Source organism: Balaenoptera ricei, chromosome 20, assembly GCF_028023285.1.
Source record: "Balaenoptera ricei isolate mBalRic1 chromosome 20, mBalRic1.hap2, whole genome shotgun sequence".
In the NCBI taxonomy this organism is placed as follows: domain Eukaryota; kingdom Metazoa; phylum Chordata; class Mammalia; order Artiodactyla; family Balaenopteridae; genus Balaenoptera; species Balaenoptera ricei.
The window spans coordinates 12,503,180-12,524,880 of NC_082658.1; the positions used below are offsets into that span (position 1 = coordinate 12,503,180).

At 58.9% G+C, this 21,701-nt stretch overlaps 1 protein-coding gene across 8 annotated transcripts in view; it reads left to right on the top strand.

Annotated features, from left to right (window-relative positions):
• Positions 1 to 21,701, top strand: part of ASPSCR1 (ASPSCR1 tether for SLC2A4, UBX domain containing) — a 30,242-nt gene that overhangs the window by 2,194 nt on the left and 6,347 nt on the right. For all 8 annotated transcript variants that reach the window (XM_059908799.1, XM_059908794.1, XM_059908793.1 and 5 more), the window contains 5 exons: positions 2,121 to 2,235; positions 3,503 to 3,603; positions 11,171 to 11,228; positions 12,176 to 12,249; positions 12,602 to 13,037. In XM_059908799.1, the coding sequence (XP_059764782.1) occupies positions 2,194 to 2,235; positions 3,503 to 3,603; positions 11,171 to 11,228; positions 12,176 to 12,249; positions 12,602 to 13,037 (711 nt within the window). In that variant the 5' untranslated portion in view covers positions 2,121 to 2,193. The remainder of the gene's footprint in view (positions 1 to 2,120; positions 2,236 to 3,502; positions 3,604 to 11,170; positions 11,229 to 12,175; positions 12,250 to 12,601; positions 13,038 to 21,701) is intronic.

The window sequence follows — 21,701 nt, forward strand, 5'->3', positions numbered from 1 at the left end:
CTGGCCCGTGCTGCCTCTCATGTAGGGCTCTGCAGAGGAGGTGTGAGCGGAGATGCCGTCACGTCATCCCAGATCTCTGCCTCTTGCCACCGAGAATCCCAGGGCCAGTGCTGGGCTGTCCCCTGGCATCTTGTCACAGAGCTGTGTGCCCTTTCTTTGCTCTCCCTGAACCTGCCTGAGACCTCCACGTGGTGCCTGGTTGGACTTTTACAACATGTATTGATTTTTCTCTTGTCTCCTTTGTATCCACCGACTGTGTAATTTGTTTAAAAACTGCTGCCACTGCCACCGAAGGCAGTGTTTTGCACACGCATGTGTGTGCACGTGTGTGAGACCCCTTCCCCTCATCTCCAGGACTCTGAGCCCCTCACTTCTCGGGTTTTCCTTAGGTCTTCTGTCCTGTCTTGCAGTTGACGTTGAGGTTGTTATAAGGTAATTTCCAGCCAGTGTTGAAGATGGGTATCAAAGTTGTTTCTTTCCCAAGTCTTCTAAACGCCCTGTTCATGTTCAGGAAACCATTGTTTCCAAAGGCATCTTGGCATTCATGCCATCGGGTGACCACTTTGTGTGTATTCAAAGCTCACATTCTCTCACTAGTGCTGTAGTTTTCCCCCTAAACTTTCATTGAAAATAGAGCTCACAGTCTGATTTCTGAGAGGCATAAATAAGTTCTCTTTTTCACTCTCCTGGTGATTTATTCTGGCCGCTGTCTGTCTCTTGTAAAATCAAGGCCACACGGCAGAACTATTTTCTGCTGTGGGCAGGAGCTTTTCTGAGACCCAAGTGATCTATAGGGTTAACAGTGGTGGTTCTCCTTCCCGTAGGGTTCCTGGGAGCTAAGGGGGTCAGGAGGAGAGGGCCCAGGGTCACTCAGGCTCCAGGGCCACCTGGCCGCCACCCTCCTTGCCCATGGGTGAGGCAGTGTCCAGGCCTCCAAGGCCCACGCCCCTTCCTCTCTCTCCTCCTCTCAGGAGTGGGTATCTGACTCCCTGTCAGTCCACCAAAGAGGTATGATCTGAGCTGGATGTCAGGAGCTGCAGATTGTGGTTCCAGCACTGCCTTTGGGTGGCCTGGGCTACCTACTGGCACTTCTCATCTGAGTTTCCTGTTTGTGAAGTAAGCTGACCACGACCCTGACTGTGCTTCCTGGGAGGGCAGGCTGTCAATAGAGAGCAGCAGGCGTCTCGGAGGTCCCTGGATTCTCCACCTGCCCTCCTCTCCTGGCTGTGGATATTTCCGCCCTGACTCACCAGTTCACTTTGCTCCCCTCAGTTCCTTCCAAGAGCCATCCCTCCCTGGATCCAGGAGCTCTATGCATGAGGGTCAGAGGAGGCTGCAGGCCCATGTGGGCCTCTTCCTCATCTGTTGGAAGCTCTAAGCTGCCAGGTCCCTGTGCAGTGGCTAAAACATGCAGGACACAGGCAGAGAGACTGAAGGGCTGCTCCAGGGTTGGAGGACCTGGCTTTGTGAGCTAGGAGTGGCGGTCTCAGCCCTTCATCTGTGAATCTCAGCCACCGTGAGGGCCTGGCTCTCCATGGAGACTTTAGGCCCGGTCATTCCATTTGTGGTTCTCTAGAACTTTTGCCTCTGTCACTGGTCTTTGGGGTTGTGGCCCTGCTTCCAAGGATAGCAGGAGCGGGTCATTTTGGCTGATGGCCAGCAGCACAGGGAGAGTGGCCGCAGTGGCCAGACGGCTGCAGCTCCGAGCAATGGCGACAGGGCATCGTTCTGTTAGAACTTTTCTGCGCAGAGCACGGTGCACAGCCCTTAGTTATGCCCACGTGTGCTTTTATCTTCTGAGTTTGTACTTGGGCTGGTTGCTGCTTCACAGTCTGAAAGAGCAGGCCCTCGGTTTGCCCCAGGGGTGACCTGTCTGTGTTCTCTCTGTTCTTGCCCGAACTGTATCAATGCTCACTCTCTCTTTCCTTTGGAAGACCCACTGCTGGAGTCACCCTGTCTCTGCAGGCTTGCTGGCCGTCACTCTGTTCCTGCAGCCTTGGCGCCATGGGCTGCGGAATTGCTAGCCAGACGTGGGCGTCACTCTGCTTGTACCGTGCTCCCGGCAGGGCTGGGCTGTGTTCGGGTCAGCCGGCAGCCTGTGGCTTTGGTCTGTTTTGCAGGTTTCAAAGGAATGTGCTTGACCTCTCTCTCCAGTGGAGATTCGCCAATCTGCCCAATAACGCCAAGCTGGAGATGGTGCCCATCTCCCGGAGCCGCGAGGGGCCTGAGAACATGGTAGGTGGCTCTCAAGGGGGGACCGGCGGCACTGCTCCTCCCGGCTCTTCCATTCAGACCATTTGGGCCGCAGGATGTATCAGCAGGCCAAGCAGACGGGGTGGGGAGCGTGGGCTGTTTCAGAGGGCTGTGCAGGCGAGGCACTTGTTTTCGTCCTCAGGTGAGACTGCCTTCTCTAGGTTAGGCCAGAGCCACTTTTCTACTCCAAAAGCTGATGATTGGAAATGAGACTTTTCATTCTTTGTGCTGAATGTTTTTTGGGAGTGGGGGGTGGAGAGGCGGTTAATTGTGCTGTGTCCGTATCAGCGTGCTGGCAGCATCCGCCATACGACGATGTTTCTGGTCAGAAAATCACCAAGAGTCTTAGAGCCCGCAGGACTCTGTGTGGTGTCCAGTGCAGCCTCACTTCTGGGACGAGGACACCCAGCTCAGGGGCGCAGGCTTTCCTCTGACCAGTCTCGGCTAGACCACAGCCTGAGTCTTCTGACTGCAGCCCACTGCTTTCTACCAAGTCAGTAACTTTTATGTCCTAGGGATTTAGCGAATGACACTAGGGTTACTGTGGACAGAGACAAGAATCACGGTGATAGCTGCTCTCTTGTGCACAAGCGGGTCCTTTACATACGAAACTGCAAATTCTCCCAGCACTGCAGGGAAGTGGTTTTCATCCGTGTCGAGAGGCAAGGAGGCTCAGGCCCTGGGGTGTTAGTTCTCTGTCCAGAGCCCACCAGGAGTCAGGCGCCTGGGGCTGAGCTTATTAATACACCTCTTTTTCCATTACAGTTGTGGTTCTCAGCCTTTCACATGGAAACACCCTGACTTCCCTTGTGGGTTCCTTGGATGTGCTGGAGACCCCCTCGCAGTTTCCCACAGAACAGTTCCTCCTTTGTTTGTTATTGGGATTTCATGTAAATAAACGTGCCCTTGAGGAGTCCCTTGGCCAGAAGGGCAGGAGTAGCAATGACCTAGAGAGTCACGCGCTGGGCTGTGACAGGTGGGGCTGTGTAAGGTCCTTACCTAGGGTCTCTGCACTCGTGCTTTAGTGTGTCTGTTGTTCAACAGAGGGACCAGAGGAGAATTTCCCCCCTTGTGGGTTATAGACTTTTGTCACTGTTTAGAGAGATAATTGTTAAAATTATCCTGTAAAGCAGTGTGCTCACTTACTAAAATTCAGCAAACACAGTGCCCTAAGGATCAGACCTGGTCTGGGCTCCAGCTGGGATAGCTGCTCCTCTTCCTGACTTGGTTCCTGTATCTCGCCCCTCAGGTACGCATCGCTCTGCAGTTGGATGATGGCTCCAGGTTGCAAGACACTTTCTGCTCAGGCCAGACACTCTGGGAGCTTCTCTGCCATTTTGCTCAGATCAGGTAAGTGTCAGTGAGCAGGTTTGGGGCTCTGCCTCCCTCTGCCCTGGGGATGCTGCCACGGTCACTGGGGCTGGTCCAGAGCCACAAGCCTGAGCTTTGCTTTGGCCTCATACCAGCAGGTGCTGGTCACCAGTAGCTCATCTTTTTTACTCGATGTCCTGGTATGACAGCCAGGCCATGCCCTCCTGGAAGAGCTTGTGGGGAACCCAAGAGGTCCCCACCTGTGTGGTGAGCAGTGAGGGGAGAAGTGGGATGCTGGGCTTCTCAGCTGACAAATACTGCAGGTGTAAAACTTCCTTGTCATGAGAATGGGCTGTATTTAAAGAAAACATCTTGATGACAGTTGACGTGTGTCAGTTTCTATCTGGTGATTAATGGTTTAAACTTTATTTCTGAGTGTGTCAAAATGGTAGTCTTCTAAGTTTTGGTTTTTCATTGTGGGATGGAAGACTTTGTCCACTTTTAAAGGTCTCAACCAACAGAATGGAAGGGACCGTGGGAGGGTGTACTGGTTGCTGTGTGGCCATGGGCAAGTTGCTTGCCCTCTCTGGGCCTCCCAGGGGTGATGTGAGGATGAGATGAGTTAATGTGTCTCAAGTGCTGAGAACAGGACCTGGCCCACGGTTTGTCTGTGCAGAAGAAGGGACTCTGGGTAGGGCCACCACGGTGACAGGGCCTCGCTCTAGGAAAGCCTGCTCTGATCTGATGTGGCACCCGCTGCCCCTGCTGTCCCAGCATCCAGATTCCTGCTCCCCCACCTCAGCCGCTCCCATGGAACTCCTCTCCCCGTATCTGATGTGCTGGTGTCCCCCTGTTGCCAGTTCTTTCTATGACGAGGCCACGGTGGGCTGCTGTGCCAAGACCGGCTGGCCCCTCCCCCTCCTACGAGCCTGGTCCTGGGCAGCCGGGGATGCAGCCCCTGCAGCCAGCTTCTATTTCCTACCCGGATGCTCTCCTGAGAGAACTCTGTGCCCCCACTCAGGTGGCCTCTGACAGTATTAGCGCTTCTAAGATGAGTACACAGGCTGCCACCTCACTCTACTGCTCTTGGCACCTGTTGTCTGACTGGTTCCTCTGTCAGCTGGGGGGGTCAGGCTGCTGTTACCCTTGTTTTCAGAAGAAGAAACAGAGACCCAGGGGAGGAGGGGGCTCCTCAAAGCCCAGGACCTGGGATGCCAGCACCTGCCTTCTCAGCTGCTGAAAAGATGGGGCCTCTGCCTCTGTTTCTACTTCGTTCTTTCATTTATTCAGCACAGGCTGGGCTGGGGCTCTAGTAGGAAGTTGGTCCTGGTCTCCCAGAGCTAATAGGCAGGTATACAGAGCTACCAGAAGAAACTATCAGAAGCTATCACAAAGAAGAAGGGAAGATGCCTTGGGAGGTGGTGGGGAAGCTCGTGGAGGAGCCAGCTGCACTAGGATCTGAGAAGGAGCCATCTGGGCCAAAGGGGCAGCAAGTGCAAAGGCCCTGGGGCAGAAATAAGGAGAGGAGAAACACATGCAACACAGCGTGTGATTCTTCTCCCTCCCAAAAGGCAACTAAAACGCCATTAAAGGACTTTACAGAGATACAGCCTGGAGGATGGAGAGAGCAGGAGCTGAGGCAGTGACAGCACCTGGACGTGGGTGGGGAGGGTGACAAGGGGCCGGGGGGTGGCGGGGGGGTTGGCCAGGGCAGGCGCTGGATGATGTGGGGTCCTAGATCCCCTCGTACTCCATGGTGCTGGTGCTGGAGGTGGTTCCCTGGGTAGGGTGGGGCTCTCTGGACTGGGGATGCCCTTGCTGTCCCAAGAACCGGGGTAGGTGAGCGTGAGCCCCCCATGTGGCTCCCAAAATGGTGGAAGCTCCCAATGTTGGGGGCGTGGGTGGCTCCCCAGATCACCACCTGGATAGTGATAGCCAGCTGCACTGCGGCCAGAGCCCTGGGTGTAAACAGGAGCCCACAGCCAAGGGTGCCCAGACGTTTGAGCAAGGCTGACGTGAGAGGCCAATGCAGACAGACAGGAAGAGATGGCAGCTGTCAGGACGGGTGACAGCATTTGTTCCTGTTCTCCGAGGATGGAGAGGCTGTTGGAACTGGAGCTGGTTGCTATTAAAAAGGAACATACAAAAAAAAAAAAAAAGGAACATACAAAGATAAGGAAGAGCCCTTGGAAGTGGATCAGAAAGCTGCAGTTGAAGGTGCAGGGGTCAGCCACAGCTATGGATCAAACGGCACAGTCCCTGTCACACATGACAAGGTGCTGTGTGTCTGGGAGTGGCCGGTGGCCTGAGGATATGCCGTTCTACTCATGCGCCTGAGGGTTAGCCGGTGTGACTGGCTGGTCTGCGGCCTGACTGAGCACATTCTTTCCGAGGTGGCAAATGCCTGAGGGCACATGGGGTCGGCCACTCGAGGCTTGGGAGCCGATGCTTGGACCTGGGGCGCAGGGTCCCTGCCATCCCTCCTCCTGGGAGGAGCCACAGAGCCAGGCGGCCAAGCACAAGGATGGAGGCCAGAGGAAGGGGACTCGGGACAGGCCAGGCCGCTGGCTCCTGATACTGCATCTCTAGAAAGAAAACAGAAGCACAGGAGGAAGCTGGTGAAGATGGTGGGAAACCGTCCTGGAACTGAAGGGCATGTGTTTCCAGAGTGACAGGCCTGCTATGCCTGTACCAGTGGGGCCTCATCTGGTGGCATCGCTGTAACTCGTCAGGAGCTGGAGATGATGGGATGGTTCCCCACGCTCAGAGAGGGACAGCAGGCCTGCACAAAGGCCTCAGGCTCCCCGTGGCACCACCAGGAAGGTGGCCAAGCAGTGCCTTCAGAATACTGTAGGAAATTCATTTGTTCTAGAATTCTCTATTTTGCTAGATTGTTGAGGGGTGAGGATGAAACAAAGCCATTTTTAGACACAAAGGTCACCCACTTACCGCACACACCCTCTGAGCAAGCTGCTAACTGCTCCACCAAAGGGCAGGCAGGCAGGTCCACCCAGGAGCAGGCAGACGAGGGGCGTGGGGAGCTGACGAGAGCCTGCTGAGTGGCAGTGGGCCCCAGACACAGGCGCGGTGGGAGCCCATGTTGCCAGGCCCCCTGCTTAGGCTGTGACCACCAAAAGGAGGAGTAACCCAGAGGGAGGAGACGGGGCTCCATGGTACGGGGTCCATCCCCCCGGGAAGACTGGGTGGTTCCTCAGCTGCTGGCCTGGGGAGCCAGGGTTGCCCTGTCATGATGAAGCCTGATGCTCCCGTCTGGCCCTCGAGTTGTTGGCTGGGCGGTCTGGGGGCCGCCTCTGTGGAGGGGCCGAGGTGCTGGGAACACTGGTTCACATGAGCCTCTCAGGACTGACTGACTCGGTAACCTGGGTTTAAGATACAAGAAACAGAATGTGGGGGCAGTGGGGACAGCGGCATAAGAAATGAGGTGACATCAGGAGGAGGTGGGCCCTGGGAGGGGTCATCACGCAGGGACGAGTTCTTGACTCTTATGCAGCGTTGAGCACGGCATGGCACGCACCCTCTCTTTCTTGCTGTGACTATTTCGTGTTTTCTTGGAAATGCCCTCAACACTGTTTCCATGGCTGTGCAGTCCTGTCCTGTGTGTGTGTGCGCGTGTCCGCATGCGTGCCCAGCCCATCCTGTGGACAGCTGGAGGTCTGTGCCCCACTCCGCCCTGAGAGTTTACTCTGGAGGAAGAATTGCTCTCCCAGCAAATGGGGACTTGTCTAGGCTTCATCTCCAGAAGTGCAAATCCGGGCCTTTCCTTGGAAGCTGGCACTTCCTAACCGTGAAGCAAGGTTCAGATGAGGGAGGGAGGGCAGCGTCTTCAGCCCCAAAGTCGTAGCCAGATGCCCAGTGAGCTGGCGAAGCCATGCTGGGGCTGTACAGGGGCTGCAGTCAGCTGCCCACCACTGCAGGGCCCTGCCAACGTGGGGGGCAGCCGCCTGACAGGTCCGATGAGGCAAGGGAGCTCCGGCTGGCTCACAGCAGCTCCCTTGCTGGCCGGTGGCGGGAAGCTCTGGGAATTCCAAGTGTCCAAGTCCCCACAGAGTGGGACAAGTAGGAAGCTGGTTTTTCTCACTTGATGCTTTGGGGAGTGGTAAGCGTCCCAGAGCAACTGGTGCCGTGCATGGCCAGGAGCTGTGGGAGATGAGCACAGCACCCTGGGTCCACTGTTGGTCAGGTAGCAGGTCCTTTGTGTGGGGATCAGGGTGGATGGTGGCCCGGCCCTGACCCTAGCATCTAGAGCAACGAACTGTCCACTGGACATGCCATGTGGGCCACATGTGCGGGACACGGAGGTAATTCAGAATTTTCTGGTAGCCACATCAAAGGAAAGTAAAAACAGGTGTAATTAATTTTAGGAATATAATTAACTTGACTCAATATATACAAAATATTTTCTGAACGTGTAATCAACAGGAAAAAGGAGATATTTTACATTCTTTTTTGGTAGGAGGGCTTTGAAATCCGGTGTGTCTCACACTTGGAGCTGGCCTCCTTCTGGGCCAGCTGCCCTGCGCGTGCTCAGCACCCGTGTGGACGGGTAGCCGCCACGGATGGCACTGGCTCCATGTGGGCCTCCTCTCTGCTTCTCGGGCATCTGCTGCGGGGAGGGCTCCAGGCATGCCGTGCCAGGCTGGATTCTTCCCTGAAGCCCGTTGCCCCTCTACACCTGGCCTGATTTCACAGCCGAGCCCGCTGGTCCATCTCAGCTGTGTTCATCCCGTGGATAGTAAAAGCAGGGATTCGAGCGTCCCTGGGAAAGGCAGGTGTCTGCCTGTTCTCTCAGGGTTGTAGGGCCCCCAGGGCACAGCGGGCTGCAGGGAGGGGCTGCCCGTGAGGGTGGGGGTTGGCCTGTGGTCACGCTGTGCCCAGACCCAGAGCCTTGTGGGTGGGCAGCCGGAGGCCTAGATGCCGGGTATCCGTTCAGGGCTCTCGCGCAGCACCTCCCCACCCCCCGTCTTGTTTGGGAAGGCCAGAGGCTGCCTTCCCCCCTGCAACTCCCCACTCCGTCTGCTCTGGAGGAGGAGTCTCTGTGATTTGGCCAAGCCTCGGCCTCCTTGCTCCCTCCGGCCACAACCTCATCTCTTTGTGGGCTGGGCTGCTGGGTGGTGGTGGATGTGAGTCACCTGGCCCCTTGGGATGTGGCCTCACCCACTCTGGGCTTCCTTGTGGCAGCAGGGACCCCTCTGAGCCTGAAGTCACAACTCTGTTAGTTTCAGTTGGTTTTTGTCAGTTTTGGTTGTTCTTGTGTGGGAGCGCTGTGGTGTCAGGCTTGTGTCGGTGGCGCCTGAGTTTGTACCAGCCCAACTTGGTCAGGCCCAAGCAAGTGACAAAAACAGAAGGGGCTCCAGATGCCTGCCTTGCCCCCAGTTCACAGCATCACCTCCCCGCGAGCCCTGCCAGGAGCCATCTGGGTGGGTGGATGGCCCATGTCTGGGGGGTGACACTCTCCATGGTGGCTGAAGAACACAGCAGCAGCAGCGCCTTTGCCCTGCCGGGCTGACCCTGCTGGCCCCAGGCCTGGCCCCGAGGGCAGGTGTGCCGGCCTTAGACAGAGTGAGGTCCTGCCACTCCTCCCCAGCACCATCCCTTTGGGCCAAGTGGCGTCCGGTGGCTCTGCCTGGGCTGGGGGGTGGGAGCAGGTCCAGGGGCACAAGGGTCCCCAGGAGGTCCCCTCTAGGCTCCCTCTGAGACATGTGGAACTTTAGCAGTGTCTGTTGCAGGGAGTGGTGGCTTCGGCTCTCCGTTGAGCTGGAACCTCCTGGTCCACTGTCCTCGGCCGGATGGGAGAGCGCTGTTAATTGGCCAGGAAAGTCTGGAAGTGATCTCGGCTGCCCCTCCCCTCGGCGTGTTTACAGGCCTCTCCTCAGATCCCACACGCGGGAATCCGATCCCTCTGGAGGAGCCGACATCAAAGCTGAGCTGCTGTTTGATGTCCAGGGGCCTCCGAGGGCAGCAGGCAGGCAGGCCTTCCCGGGTGCTGCTGTGCTCTCGTCCCTGTTTGTGATTTGTGGTCCCCACACTGGCATCGGGTGCCCTGGACAAGGATTTCGAGGGAGGACGCCTGGCTAGAGCCCCTGAGAGCAGAGGGGACTCTGCCTGTCTCGTGGTGGGCAGTCAGCTTGCTTTCTGAGCCCAGGCAGCTGCTGTCTCTGTTGCCATTGAAAGGAGCAGGACCCCTGTGTCTCCCCACCGCCTTCCTCCTTTCTTGCCCTGGGATCTTGTTTGCTGGAGTATCTTCCCTCACTCTTTCTCTGTTTTGGCTTCAGGATGAAGAGCGTGTAGGCCTGGTCAGGGTTGTCTCTCTGGCACTTTGGGGTCTTGTGTTTTCCTGAGGCCTGGCCACGCTGTGTGTGCGGGGTCACACCCGCCATGGCCGGCCCCCATGTGGCTCTGGTCGAGGGCTGGAAGCCTTCCCTGGGGAGCAGTTTCTTTGTGAGCACAGCCTTGGGGAGAGCCCAGGGTGAGCTCCATGGGGACCGGCAGCCTGCGGGAGGTGGTCAGGGACCTCTTCCAGGGGCCCCCACGGCAAGCTCTGGATTAGCTTGAGTGTCTCAGCCCTGGGGAATATGCAAAAGCATAAACTGAAAGCAAACAAGAGAGATGGGAGAAAACATGCTGAACCTGAGCAGAGGACAGTGTCACGGGTCTCAGGGACGGCCCCAGGCAGCCGAGTGTCCGAGTGTCTGTGTACAGTCCCCAGCTCAGCCTCTGTGTCTCCCATCCCAGCCACCTCCTTGTCTGAGCCCTGGGCTCGGCAGGGCAGCACTGCACGGCCTGAGGGCGCTCCAGGTCTCCTACTCTGGCAGGCGCAACGCCTTGTGTCACCCTTCCCTGTCACCCTTCCCAGAGGAGAGGGTCAGGCCTGGCGCACTGCCGATAGGTCTGGGACACGCGTTTATTTGGGGGCTAGTTCTATGGGTATGTGTCAGGAAATGCAGGAATGAACTTCCCTTGAGTTGTCACAGGCCTGTGTGGTACAGCTGTCGAGGTACAGGCCTGTGTGAGTGGTGTCGGCCGTCCTGAGGGTGTGTGCGCGATTGTGCGCCTGCATGCCCGCCATCCTCCAGCCTGCCCAGCTGTGCTTCCTGGGGGCCCTTCCCTCCCATCTCAGGGTCTGGTTTATAGGGGAGGGGCGTTGGTGGCTGGGCCTGCTGCCCACCTCCCTGTTTGTCCTGGCATTGCCCCACTCTCTCCTCGGAGTCTGTGAGATAGATCCGTGCCAAGTGCTCCTGGTGCTTCTGGGGGCAGCAGCCTTCTCAGGGGACAGCTTCAGATAAAAGCCCAGATCATGCCCTCCCAGGACTTTCTCATCGCCGACCCTGGGCACAGTTGACAGCAACCCAAGGCACGTCCAGGAGGTGGCTGGTGCTGCCCGTCCCCGTGTTCTGTGTCCTCCCTTTGCTCTGAGCCGGGAGGCCGTGGGCAGGTGGGAGACACCCCCAGGCCATGGGCTGATGGCCAGCCGTGGGGTGGCCAGGGTGGGTGGGTCCCCCACAGTGGCTGGCCAGGGTGCCATCCCCAGGGCAGCAGTGCCCCCAGGCAGTGGCTACCTGTGATGCTTTCTTCCCTCCCCTCTCAGGGAGTGTCTGGACCGGCCGTGTGAGGCCAGCCCCGTCTGCGTGTACATGAGAGATGAGGTAGGTGAGCTGTGGGCCCACCCGCCTGGCCCGCGCCCTGCCGCCCACTCCCAGCCGCCACACGGGCCCAGCCCCACTTTCCAATCTGGAAAATTCACTCCTTTAGACCTTTCAAAGCAGCGATGGGCAAACTTGGGCCCTGAAAGCATGATGTGTTTCATGGAAAAAAGGCAGGACGCCGGCTCCGCTGGAACCAACTGCGGGCCGCCCGGGCTGCTCCCAAACCTCCCTCAGAGCCCTGTTTGTTTTCTCAGCTTCTCTCAAAGCCCAAGAGTCACAAAAGTGGTTTCATTTTAATAAATATTTGCTTTGCTCAAAGTTTTGATCTTTTTCAAAACTGAGTGTGGCATGGTGCAGGCTTGGCCTGGCACTGAGGCCCTGCCTGTCCCCGCCCGCCTGCCCGTGACGGGGGACCCTCTTGGCGCTTGGTCCCCTGGCTCACAGGGGCTTTTTGTTTCAACCCTGGCCAAGCGCCCTTTCCTGGCCTGGGGTGGCCACTGTCCCCGAGGGGCCCCTGGTGTAGACGGGGCACACCCACCTCTTTATCCCAGTTTGAGGTTCCTGACCCAGGGCTCAGCGGGGCAGGGGTTCCAGGGCTGTGAGCGGGAGGGACCTGGGGGGATGGGTCCTCCCCTGGAGGAGACAGACCACGGGGCCTCAGGCACCTGGGCCTGGATCAGCTCCAGCCCTCAGAGGGCTGGTCAGCTGGCCAGATGTGCCTAACCCAGGCCTGAGCCCTGCCCACCCAGACCTCGGATGGGGTGGGGTTGGGGAGACAGACATGGACCAGCGAACAAATGCTCGGGTGTAGATTGGGGTGCAGGGGGCTGGACCCAGGCCTTTTGGGAGCTGTGGCTGGCTGGGGGACCCCACGGTGCTGGTGACACAGTGCCCAGGCTGGGGGAGGCAGCGAGGGGTCAGCAGGATGTCCTGTTCCCTCCTTACAGGTGACCGGCAGAGCCGCCTTGCAGAGCACGACGCTGCAGTCACTGGGCCTCACCGGGGGCAGTGCCATCATCAGGTGGGGGGTCTCTGAGTCTGGTTTAGTGAAGAAAACTGTGGTCTCAAGGGAAAGGAAACAGGAAACGCGGGGAAGCCCAGACCCTTGCCGGTCGCTTCTCCCGTCTGCAGTCTGGGGGGGCTGGGCACCATGGGGCGCAGCGTCAGGTGGGGGATCTGCCCTCAGCCGAGCTGGCGTGGCGGCCCCAGGCACGCTCCTTCCCCCGTGAGGTGAGGTGGGTCGGGAAGGGCTGTGGGGTGCTTTCAGGGGATTGGATTTGGTTTGGTAGTCACCAGAAGATACGATGCTGGCACTGTGAGACCCGGGGCTCCGTGTATGGAATTTCATTTGCTTTCCGGGCCTACCCACTCAGGTTTTCCATGAAGCCACACGATTCCACTGGCAAGCAGGAGCCTGGGGTATCCTGGAGCAAAAGCCCAGGAAGCCCGACCCCTTCCTTGTTGGCCGACCAGGCAGCCAGCAGCCCTCTGTTTCCACTGAATTCAGCGGGGCTCAGCCAGGGCGATGTGAGCCATCAGGATGAGGCAGCGCGCCCGGGGGCCGGTCGTGTGGATGGCCTGGGCCCGAAGCCGGTGGATGCTCAGGCGAAGCAGATCTCGAAGGAGCCCACACCAGCCCCCTTTGTTCCTTTCTCGGGTGGGGGACAGCGACTGGGGGGCCCCTCCGGGTCCGTGAGGCCTCTGATGTCATCTTCAGCCAAACTTCCAAAGTCCTTCTCCAGCCCTGCAGGCCCCTCCCAGCCAAAGAAGTCGAGGCCTGGCCAGGAGCCCCAGCCGGAGCCGGAGCTGGTAAGGGGCAAGCTGGGCGCTGGGGTCCTTTCTCTTGACTGCACCTGACATCGTGGCTGGTCAGCCCAGGGTGCAGCAGGGTCACTGGGTGCGGTTTCATCTTCCCAGGGAAGCGATTTTTTGGTTTTGCTTTGCCTGAAATCAGCTTTCTTGAGGCACCATTTTAGATGTACAGTTGATGGGTTTTGACAAACCTGTGTGTCTTGGCTGGCCATGTCACAGCCAAGAGAGCCATCCTTCCCAGAGCCTTGGACCCGGCGCCCCTGTCTTCTCCTGGGCTGGTGGGTTTGACTGGCTTTTGACGTGAAGATGGTTTGGCCTTGATTGTCCCATGCCGCATTGACTCCTGAGCCAGGCTGCCGCAGCTCACCCACTACATCCCACCACTGGCCAGTGGGCGTGTGGGGCACGCACCAAGCAGGTAGAAGAGGGTGAGTTTGCTCACTCTTCACAACCTTGTGGGTGGGGCCTCGGGCATCTCTGGTGGGGACTTCTTGGAAGTTCCTGGCGGCCATCTGAGCCACGGCTGGGAGGAGGGCATGCAGCCCTCACGGAGCTGTGATGAAACGGCCCAGGCCTTGGGTTGCCTCTGTGACGCTGTCTTCTTATCTGATCAGCTCTATCGAGGTACGACTTACTATATAGACACCTACCATCAGGGCAGTGTTGGGCTTTTTGTCTTCTCGATGTTGAATCTGTCTTTGGGCACCTTTGAGCTGTGCCCTAGTCTCACATCCTCCCCCACAGTGATGCCCGCCCCCGTCCCCTGCTCTGACCACACACAGACATGAGGAGTGGAAGGGACCTTGCATCTTGGATCACGCTGAACAAGGGGACCCCCAGCTGGGCGGCACCTCTGCAGAAGTCAGGCATGTGGCCAGTGTCTGCCTCCCCGCTGTCTGATGGAGGCCATCTCTGGTCTTCTGTGGGTCAGGCCAGCCTTGCCCTGGGCAGTTGCAGCCGTGTTGGAGCTCCTAAGAGGGAGGACAGGCGTGGCCCCTGTCGGGTTGGTGCTCAAGCTCGGCGCCAGGGCAAGACTTTCTCCTTGGAGCGCCTCTGGGACTTTCTCCAGAAGGGCTTTCATGAGTCGTACGGCAGAGCTTCCATAGGCTTCTTTGTGTCCCTCTGTGTGACTGCTCCCTCAGCAGCGCTCACAGACTGTTTTCAGGAAAGGTGTGTTGTAGATTTCCCAACATCTTGGGCTCCTGGGCTGTGCCAGGCCCCCTGCCTCCTGGGGTTGGCCCCTGGGGAGGCTCAGGCGTCCAGCTTAGGTCTCTGGCTTGTGGCTGGAGAGGGTCTTTCCTAATAAAGAGACCTGACGGTGGGGCCAGCCTGGGTTTCCAGCCTGGGCTGCACGTTGTCACCTGTGGAGCCCTTGAGGCTGCACAGGTGCATGTGGGCGTTATTCGAGACGCCGCTGCGCCTTCTCAGTGAGGGCTCCAAGTTCTCCGCTCTCTTCTGCCCTTCCTTCCAGCCAGAGCGGCTCCATGTGCCAACACTCAGGGTCCACTTGAGGTTTTACGTGGTGAGAAGGATGACACTGCTGAAATGAATTCGTTCTTACAAATCACCTTTCCAGACGATGGAGAGCCATTGCAGGATTCCCTGCCTGGAGCAGGAGCTTGTGGAGTGAGGGTGGTGAGGCTCCACCCGGGCAGTGGATGCTGCTGGTTTTTATACCCAGCAGCCTTGCTCACTCGCTTTACTGGTTCCAGCAGTTTCTCATTTTCAGTTGGAGTCTGCAAATAATGTCAGTTTATCTTTTTCCTTGATGTCCTTACTTCTCTCATTTTTTTTTCTTGTATTGCAGTGATTGGGTCTCTGGTATCTGTTGAATAGCAGCAAATTTAGCGGGCATCCTTGTCTTGACCTTGATCTCACACGGAGTAATCTTAGTTTATCTGTGAAAGATGCTGCGGGCTGTGAAAAGTCTTTATCAAATCAAGAGTTTCTATTCCTAATTCTCTGAGAATTTTTCTTTATCAAAAGTAAGAGTGGTGCTTTATGAACTGCTTTTGCTGCATTGAGGTGATTCCATGCCTTCGCTCTCGTTTAGTTCGTTTGCATGCTGAGGTTTTGGATAGATTTCCCCCATGAAGCTATCCTTGCATTCCAGGGGTCAGTCCAGTTTCAGTGATGTGTTTAGCTACACTCTGAGTTGCAGTTAACTAATATTTTAGTGCTGGAGCCTGCATCTTGTCTCTTCTAGAGCACCCTCCTCACTCTTGCTTTCAGGTCACACACCTGAAGGGGAGGGTGGAGGGGCAGGGGCACCTGTGCCTGCGTGGGGCAGGCCGTGGGGAGGCTCAGCGGTGGGACAGAGCCCAAGTTCCTGCAGAGGGGCAGGCGGCGGGGGCTTCCTCCTGCTTCCTGAACCACGCTTTGTGTGTCCTTGCTGAATGGATGGGGGAGGGGAGGGGAGGGGAACTGAGCCAGTCCCAAGCCCCGTGAATGTCCATCCTGGGGAGGTGGTGGTGGTGCCCTGGCTCTTCAGGGACCCCACTGGCTTCTACGCTGATGTCTGGGCTGCATTAGACACTAGTACGAAGCCCCCAGTCTCACAGGCTCGTCACCTGGGCCCAGAATCAGCTTTCGAAAGCAGAGCCTTGTGGTCGGGGTGAGCCAGGGCCGGGGGCCCGACTCCCTTCGGGCCTGCTCTTTCTGGGGACCCCTAGGTTTGGGGACCAGAAAACTAGTACCGGGGCTGGCTGTCTCCTTCTCCCACCCTAAAGGCTGTGGCTCTCTGCATCTCTTGGGAACCTGCTGACTCCCCAGGGCTGTGTGGGGAGTGGCCTGGTCTGGTGCCAGCCTGATAGGTGGTTGCTGTCAGGCGCAGGATCCCAGTGCATCCCCGAGCGCTGACCCCAGGGGCCCCAGGAAGGAGGAGTCCCGGGGAGGGTCCGCCTGGCCGCCAGCAGTGCGTGTCTTTGATCTGGGAGCCCCAGCAGCTGGTTGATTGTGGAGCGTCCCCCGCCCGCCTGCCTCGCGCCTCCTGTCACACTGACAGCCGTGCACCCGGAGGCCCGGCTGGCCACATGCTGTCTGCTTTGTGTCCCCTCGAGTCCTGGGGGAGGGGAGAAGGGAACAAATCAGAACTTTTGGGGGAACTTCAAAGGTACACTTTAGTAATCAAAGAGAGTTTCCAAGTTTCCCATTAATGTTTTGCCTGTGTGTGGTTTTGGATTTGAATGAAGAGTCAGAAGAGACAGGATGAAATACAGGCAGGTCCTCGGCTGAGGCCCAGGATGGTTTACAGACCCGGGCGGCTCCTGCCTTTGATGTCAGAACATTAATTATTAGAAGGTAGTTTTACTGGCCGTCAGAACCGAGTGTGGAGAGAGGCTGGGGCTGCCCGGCGGCCCCTGGCCTGTCCTTTGAAGTCCTTCCGCTGGCCCAGGAGGCTGCCCTGCAGCTCTTTGTGCTGCTGGGCCGTGCTCCCAGCCGGCGTCCCCCCACGCAGCTGGCACAGGGGTTCGTGATCAAAGGCCCCAACCCCCTGGGAAGGGCGGGCTGACTGCAGTCTCCCCTGCCTGCCCCTCACCCTCCAGGGGATGGTCTCATCTCCTGAAGACGTGGCCCCGGGGGCTTACTCCGCACCTTGCACCCATGTCTCAGAGCAGGCGTCAGCTTCGCCTCTGGCTGTCCCCAGTATACGGGAAGGTTTAGAACACTCAGGGCTGGGGGGAGCCTGGCCAGGACCTGGGGCCTGGGGTGGACCGAGAGCAGTGCCCCTTGTTGCCCTGCCACCCTCCTCCTCTTGGCCTGGGGTGCCTGTCCATGACATGCCCCCAAGAGCACAGCCCGCTGTCCCCCCGTGTGTGGGCCCAGGGCGTGGTGTGAGCCTGTCCCTGCCCTGCCGGTGTTTGTGGACAGTCCCGGGGCTCTGGTCTTGGCCTTACTTGGGATGCCCTTTGAGGTTTGCTGGCAGATGGGTCAGCAACTTTGAAGGCCCCAACTGAGTCTTGAGGTGGTTTTTAAAGCCTGGTGACAGGCAGGTGCCCTCCAGCTGTCCCTGTCATGCTTCGTCTCAACCATGACTGGACTTGGGGGAGAGACAGATGCCCAGCCTGCGAAGCCATGGAGAACCGGTGGGCAAGGCGCCCCGGCTGCCAGAGTACCCCCTGGAACTCCAGAGCTGCCCGCAGGGCCAGGCAGCCTCATTTGCAGGCCCCCATCCTGATCGGGCTCAAGGGGCTCCCTCTGCGGGGTTTCTCCTGGCCCTTTGGTCTGCTGTGTGCATCCGCCCCTGGGTTTGCTGGCCTGGAGCAGGCGTCTTCCCCCGTGCATGAGGAGAGCCACCCCACACCTTACATTTGCTTATTTCAGTCCTTTGGGGGTTCATGCACTGCGTGCACAGACAGGTGGGGCCACGCCAGGGCACTGGAGCCACCGGGTTTCAAAGTGTGCCTGCGTCACTGTCGCAGCCCAGCATTTCTCTTCTTCTTAAAGATGCTCTCGGTTTTTCCTGCTTGGAAGGCGGGCAGGCCCAGGTGTGGACGTTGGCCCAGGGCTGGGGCAGGCGCGGCCTCCGCCTGTGCCGCTGGCAGGCCCAGCAGATGAGGGGCTGGAGTTCAGTGCAGCCTTGCCGGTCAGGCCCGGCCTCGTGCTGGCACGTTGCTCCCTCCAGAGGGCGGCCGGCTCTGAGAGTGACGGAGGCTTGGCCCACGTTCCTCCCGTAGTGTTTCATTTCAGCTCCAAGCCTCAAGGGGAAACGCTTCACATTCCCTGTTACCAAAAACCATTGTCAGAGGACAGTCTGGGTAAGAGGGAGGAGGGAGGCGGGAGGGCGGGAGGAAAACAAGAGCCCTCACAGGGAAGCTGGAAAATCTGGGGTTGAGGTCACCTCCAAATAGTTTTTACATTTTTTCTCCCTGTGTCATCATGTCCTGGAAAATTACTGTCAAGAAAATGAAACCTCAGCAGGCAGTGAGGCTGCTTTTGACATGGGGAGACCCCTGTGTGCCCAAGTGGGTTCTCAGCCACTCGTGTGGCGGCCACTGGAGCATGTCCACTGGCTGTTGGAGGAAGCCGTGGGCCCACGTCTCAGCCCAGAGCCGCGTCCCCTGGTCCCCTCCAGGCCTGGCCTCTGACTGCCTGTGGCATGGGGCTGAGGGTAGGCAGTGCCCTCACACCTTCCTCCCCTCGGGTCTCCCTTGAAGGGTCCATCCCGGTGTGACAGAGGCTCTTTCTGAAGGCACTGGTGGCCGTCCACAGCTGGTGGCTGGTCCCCAAGTCCCCATGGCTGAGTGGCCCAGGTGTCAGTCCAGTGTCTTTGCAGCCTCAGGCCGTCACCCAGGGCCTCCTCTGAACATCACCCGCAGAGGGTGCTCCTGTTCCCCACCCCGGAGGCTCCTTTCCCTCCCAAGTGCCCTCTGGGCCCCTCGCCAGTATCCTCCAGTTCGCAGACAGCCTGACTCGTCTGCTCTCTCCGTCCACCTCCCTCCTTTCTGGTCTTCTGGGTGTTCTCTTGTCTTAATACCCTCGGTGGAGGCTGGGACAGGGGAGTCTTTGCTAGGGTCGTGTGCTTGCAGGAAATGAGAGACCCCTGCTGGGCGTTCCACCAGAAGGATCGGGTCTCTTGTGGCCACGCCCTTGGAGCCTGCAGACACCTGCCGTTCCTCCCCTCAGGATCATGCCCGTGCCTGTTTCCTCATCTGTCATGCGCTGTCATGTAGACGCCCCCACCCCATGGGCTCAGACCCTAGGCTCTGGCTGCCTCCTCATCGTTCTGCCCATCTTCTAGCCGACAGTGAGATGCCTACAGCGTCGGGGCCACCGGGGGAGGGACCGGCTCCTCTGGCTTTCCTGGGGTTAAGGGGTGGGGGCGGGGGGAGATGGGGCCGGGGCTGTGCTCTGGAGACTGACAGCGTTCAGGAGCTGGACCTTGAGCTGATGATGGAAAACCTGCGACTTTGGCAGGATGACCCAAGCCTGGCGACGTTGGGTTCTTAGTGGAGGCGCGTCCTCCAAGTGGCTCCCTGGTAGGATCTGGAGGAGCAGACCTGGAGATTTGGGCTGTGAGGGCCAGCTGTCAGGTGCGCTGAGAAGGTTCTAGGCCTGCCACCCCACCAGCATCCTCGGGCACCAACTGGGAGGTTCATTTTGGAGGCCCATCCTGGACCCTGGGGCTGTGTCCCTCGGCCAGCACACAGGAACCCAGTCCCCATGGTGAGGGCGCTGAGGCCCTCTGACAGTGGCCACTGTATGCGTTTTTTTTTTTTTTTTTTTCTTAATGGTGTCTCATCCTAGATCTCTATTCTCCATCCAAAAACATCTTCATAAATCCACGTAGGATGGGAGCTGTGCATAATAACTGCCCATGACCAAGGAGCGGCGGGTAAAGGAACAGCAAATGAGGGCCAGGTTGCCGGCAGAGCATTGGAAGTGAGCAGGGCCAGGGCTTGGCCTCCGCTGGCACCGTGTCTGCCCTGCTTCCTCCCACGTGGAGCGGTCAGACCCACTCCTTTCCTGGTCTCTCTCCTCTTTGCGGTGGAAATACCTGCTGGGCAGGCTACGTGGAGGTGTTTGAAGCCCCCTGGCTTCTCCCTCGGTCATTTGGTAGGACAGGGTGGTCCATCCTACCAGCCCAGCCATGGACATCCACTGTTCTCATGGGACAGGGACCGCCTGGGGTCCGGTCGTGGCGGCAGCTCTGGGACTTGGGTGGTCTGGCCCCTGGGCTCTGATGGGCAGCAGAGGCTGCTCGGAACCCTGGCTCCTCTGCCCAGGAGCAGGGAGGCCCCCAAGACGCAGGGCGGTGCAGGAGAATGAGAGAGTGTGATCTCGAGGTGGCTCTCTTCCAGTGCTCTGGTTCCCGTGTGGGACCCCGGCTCCTGGCTGCTCTTGGACAAACGGGCTTCTGAAGCAGAGCTGAGGCATAGGAGGAGGGGTGTGAATCGAGGGTAGATCCAACGCGGAGAGAGATTTTTGTCTGCTCACTTTCTGACTGAAAGTCAGTGGCCCCTGAGCAGCGTGAAGCCAGCAGCTGGTGTCACCTGCGTCCCTGTTCTGGAAGTTGTGGGAGGGTTGTGGGAAGTGCTAGCAGTCTGCAGTCCTCCAGGTTACCCCTGGGCTGTGCACTGGAAGTACCCAGGAGGACAGGGAGGCCGGAGTGGCCCCGTGCACTCAGGGTCGGGCTTCCCCAGCCGTGCCCCCCCGGGGATCAGGGGGCCTGTCTGATAGTCGGGCTCAGCTCCAGGTCATGGATCACAAGTCACCCAATTGCTGGATTCTCGGGGTGACTCGTGTGCCCAGATCTGGGTCCTCGGAGGGCGGGACCGGGACAGGGAGGTCCCAGAGCTTGCTCGTTGGCTTGTGGGCTTTGTGCTCGAGCGCCAGGGGGCCTGGCACTCATGGACACAGCAGTGCCCAGCTCAGGCGCATCCACATCTGCCCTCGCCCTCCCCCAGGAGCCCAGGCGAGTGCTCGGCCCTTCTGGAATGCAGGCGCCGTGGCTATGGGGGGCAGCCTGGCGCCTGGCATCTTGTTATAAAAAGCTCTGGCGTGGACTGCCTGTGGGCTGCAGGAGGGTTGTGGCTTTGAGGGGGCAGCCCCCCAGGGGCCTCGGTCAGCCACCTATGGACCCCACTGCCCGGGCCTCAGCCAGCCCCTCCTGTCCACCCTGCCACAGTGCCTTGAGATCAGTGGGGCTTCCTGGCGAGAACCCACCTCCCTTCATTACAAGGAGTGACGCAGCTGTGCACTCAGGAGTGGCAGAGACCTGCTGGCCTGGGCAGTCAAGGCCTCGGGTGTGGCTGGGGGAGCAGCCCTGGGACACCTGGCAGGTGCACTGGGCAGCTTCAGCCCTCGACCAGCCCCAGGTTGGTGAGTCTGACCTCTAGAGTGGGTGGGGCTGTGGTCAGGCCGGAGCGCAGGAAGGGTTGATCGGAGAAGCCTGCTGAGCCCGGCTCTGAGTGTTGAAGGCAGGAGGTGGGATTTCGGTGCCAGGCTGGGGCGGGGAGGAGGGGGCAGGCGGGAGCAGAAGGCAGAGAAGTGACCTCACCCCAGACGGCTTGTGGATGTTCTGTGCGAGGGAGGGCAGGACCTGGCGTGGGCCCTGCCGGCCCAGCTGGACACCTCTGTCAGGCCCGGCTCCATGGGCGGCCTCAGCGCCGCGAAGGTGTCTCCCCACATAGTCACTTGGGCTACACTCGCTACAATTACTCACCAGGAGGCACTGCGAGCAGAGCAGGCCCTGCCTTGTAATTTCCGTCTCCATTGCTGCCAATTAGGAGAGATGCTGCTGTCCCTTCCTGTGTCCCCATGGTGGGCAGAGGGTGGGGCCGGCTGCTCCCCCAGAGAGGGGAGGAGGGGGTCAGCCTGGCCATGGAGCCAGCAGCTGGCAGGTTTTTGCCAAATCGCTAATTTGGGGGCTGTCGCTTCTCCTGCCCCTCCCGTGGAACCGCTGACATGGCCGTGACCAGGGCACTGCTCCCCAAGTTTGTTCCCCACTTGGGAGACCCTGATAACACGTAGCTCCCTGAGGCTCGTGGGGAGCCCCCACGGAGACAGGAAGTGAACAGAGATGCTGCTGCTCACCCACTGCCCAAGTACCGCCCCCCACCCCCCACCCAGCAGTCAGGGTGCCAGCTGACCCGGCTGAGCCAAGACCCCAGGGCCATGTGCCCTGTTGGTGAGTGAGGGTCTCAGCGTCAGTGTTGCTAA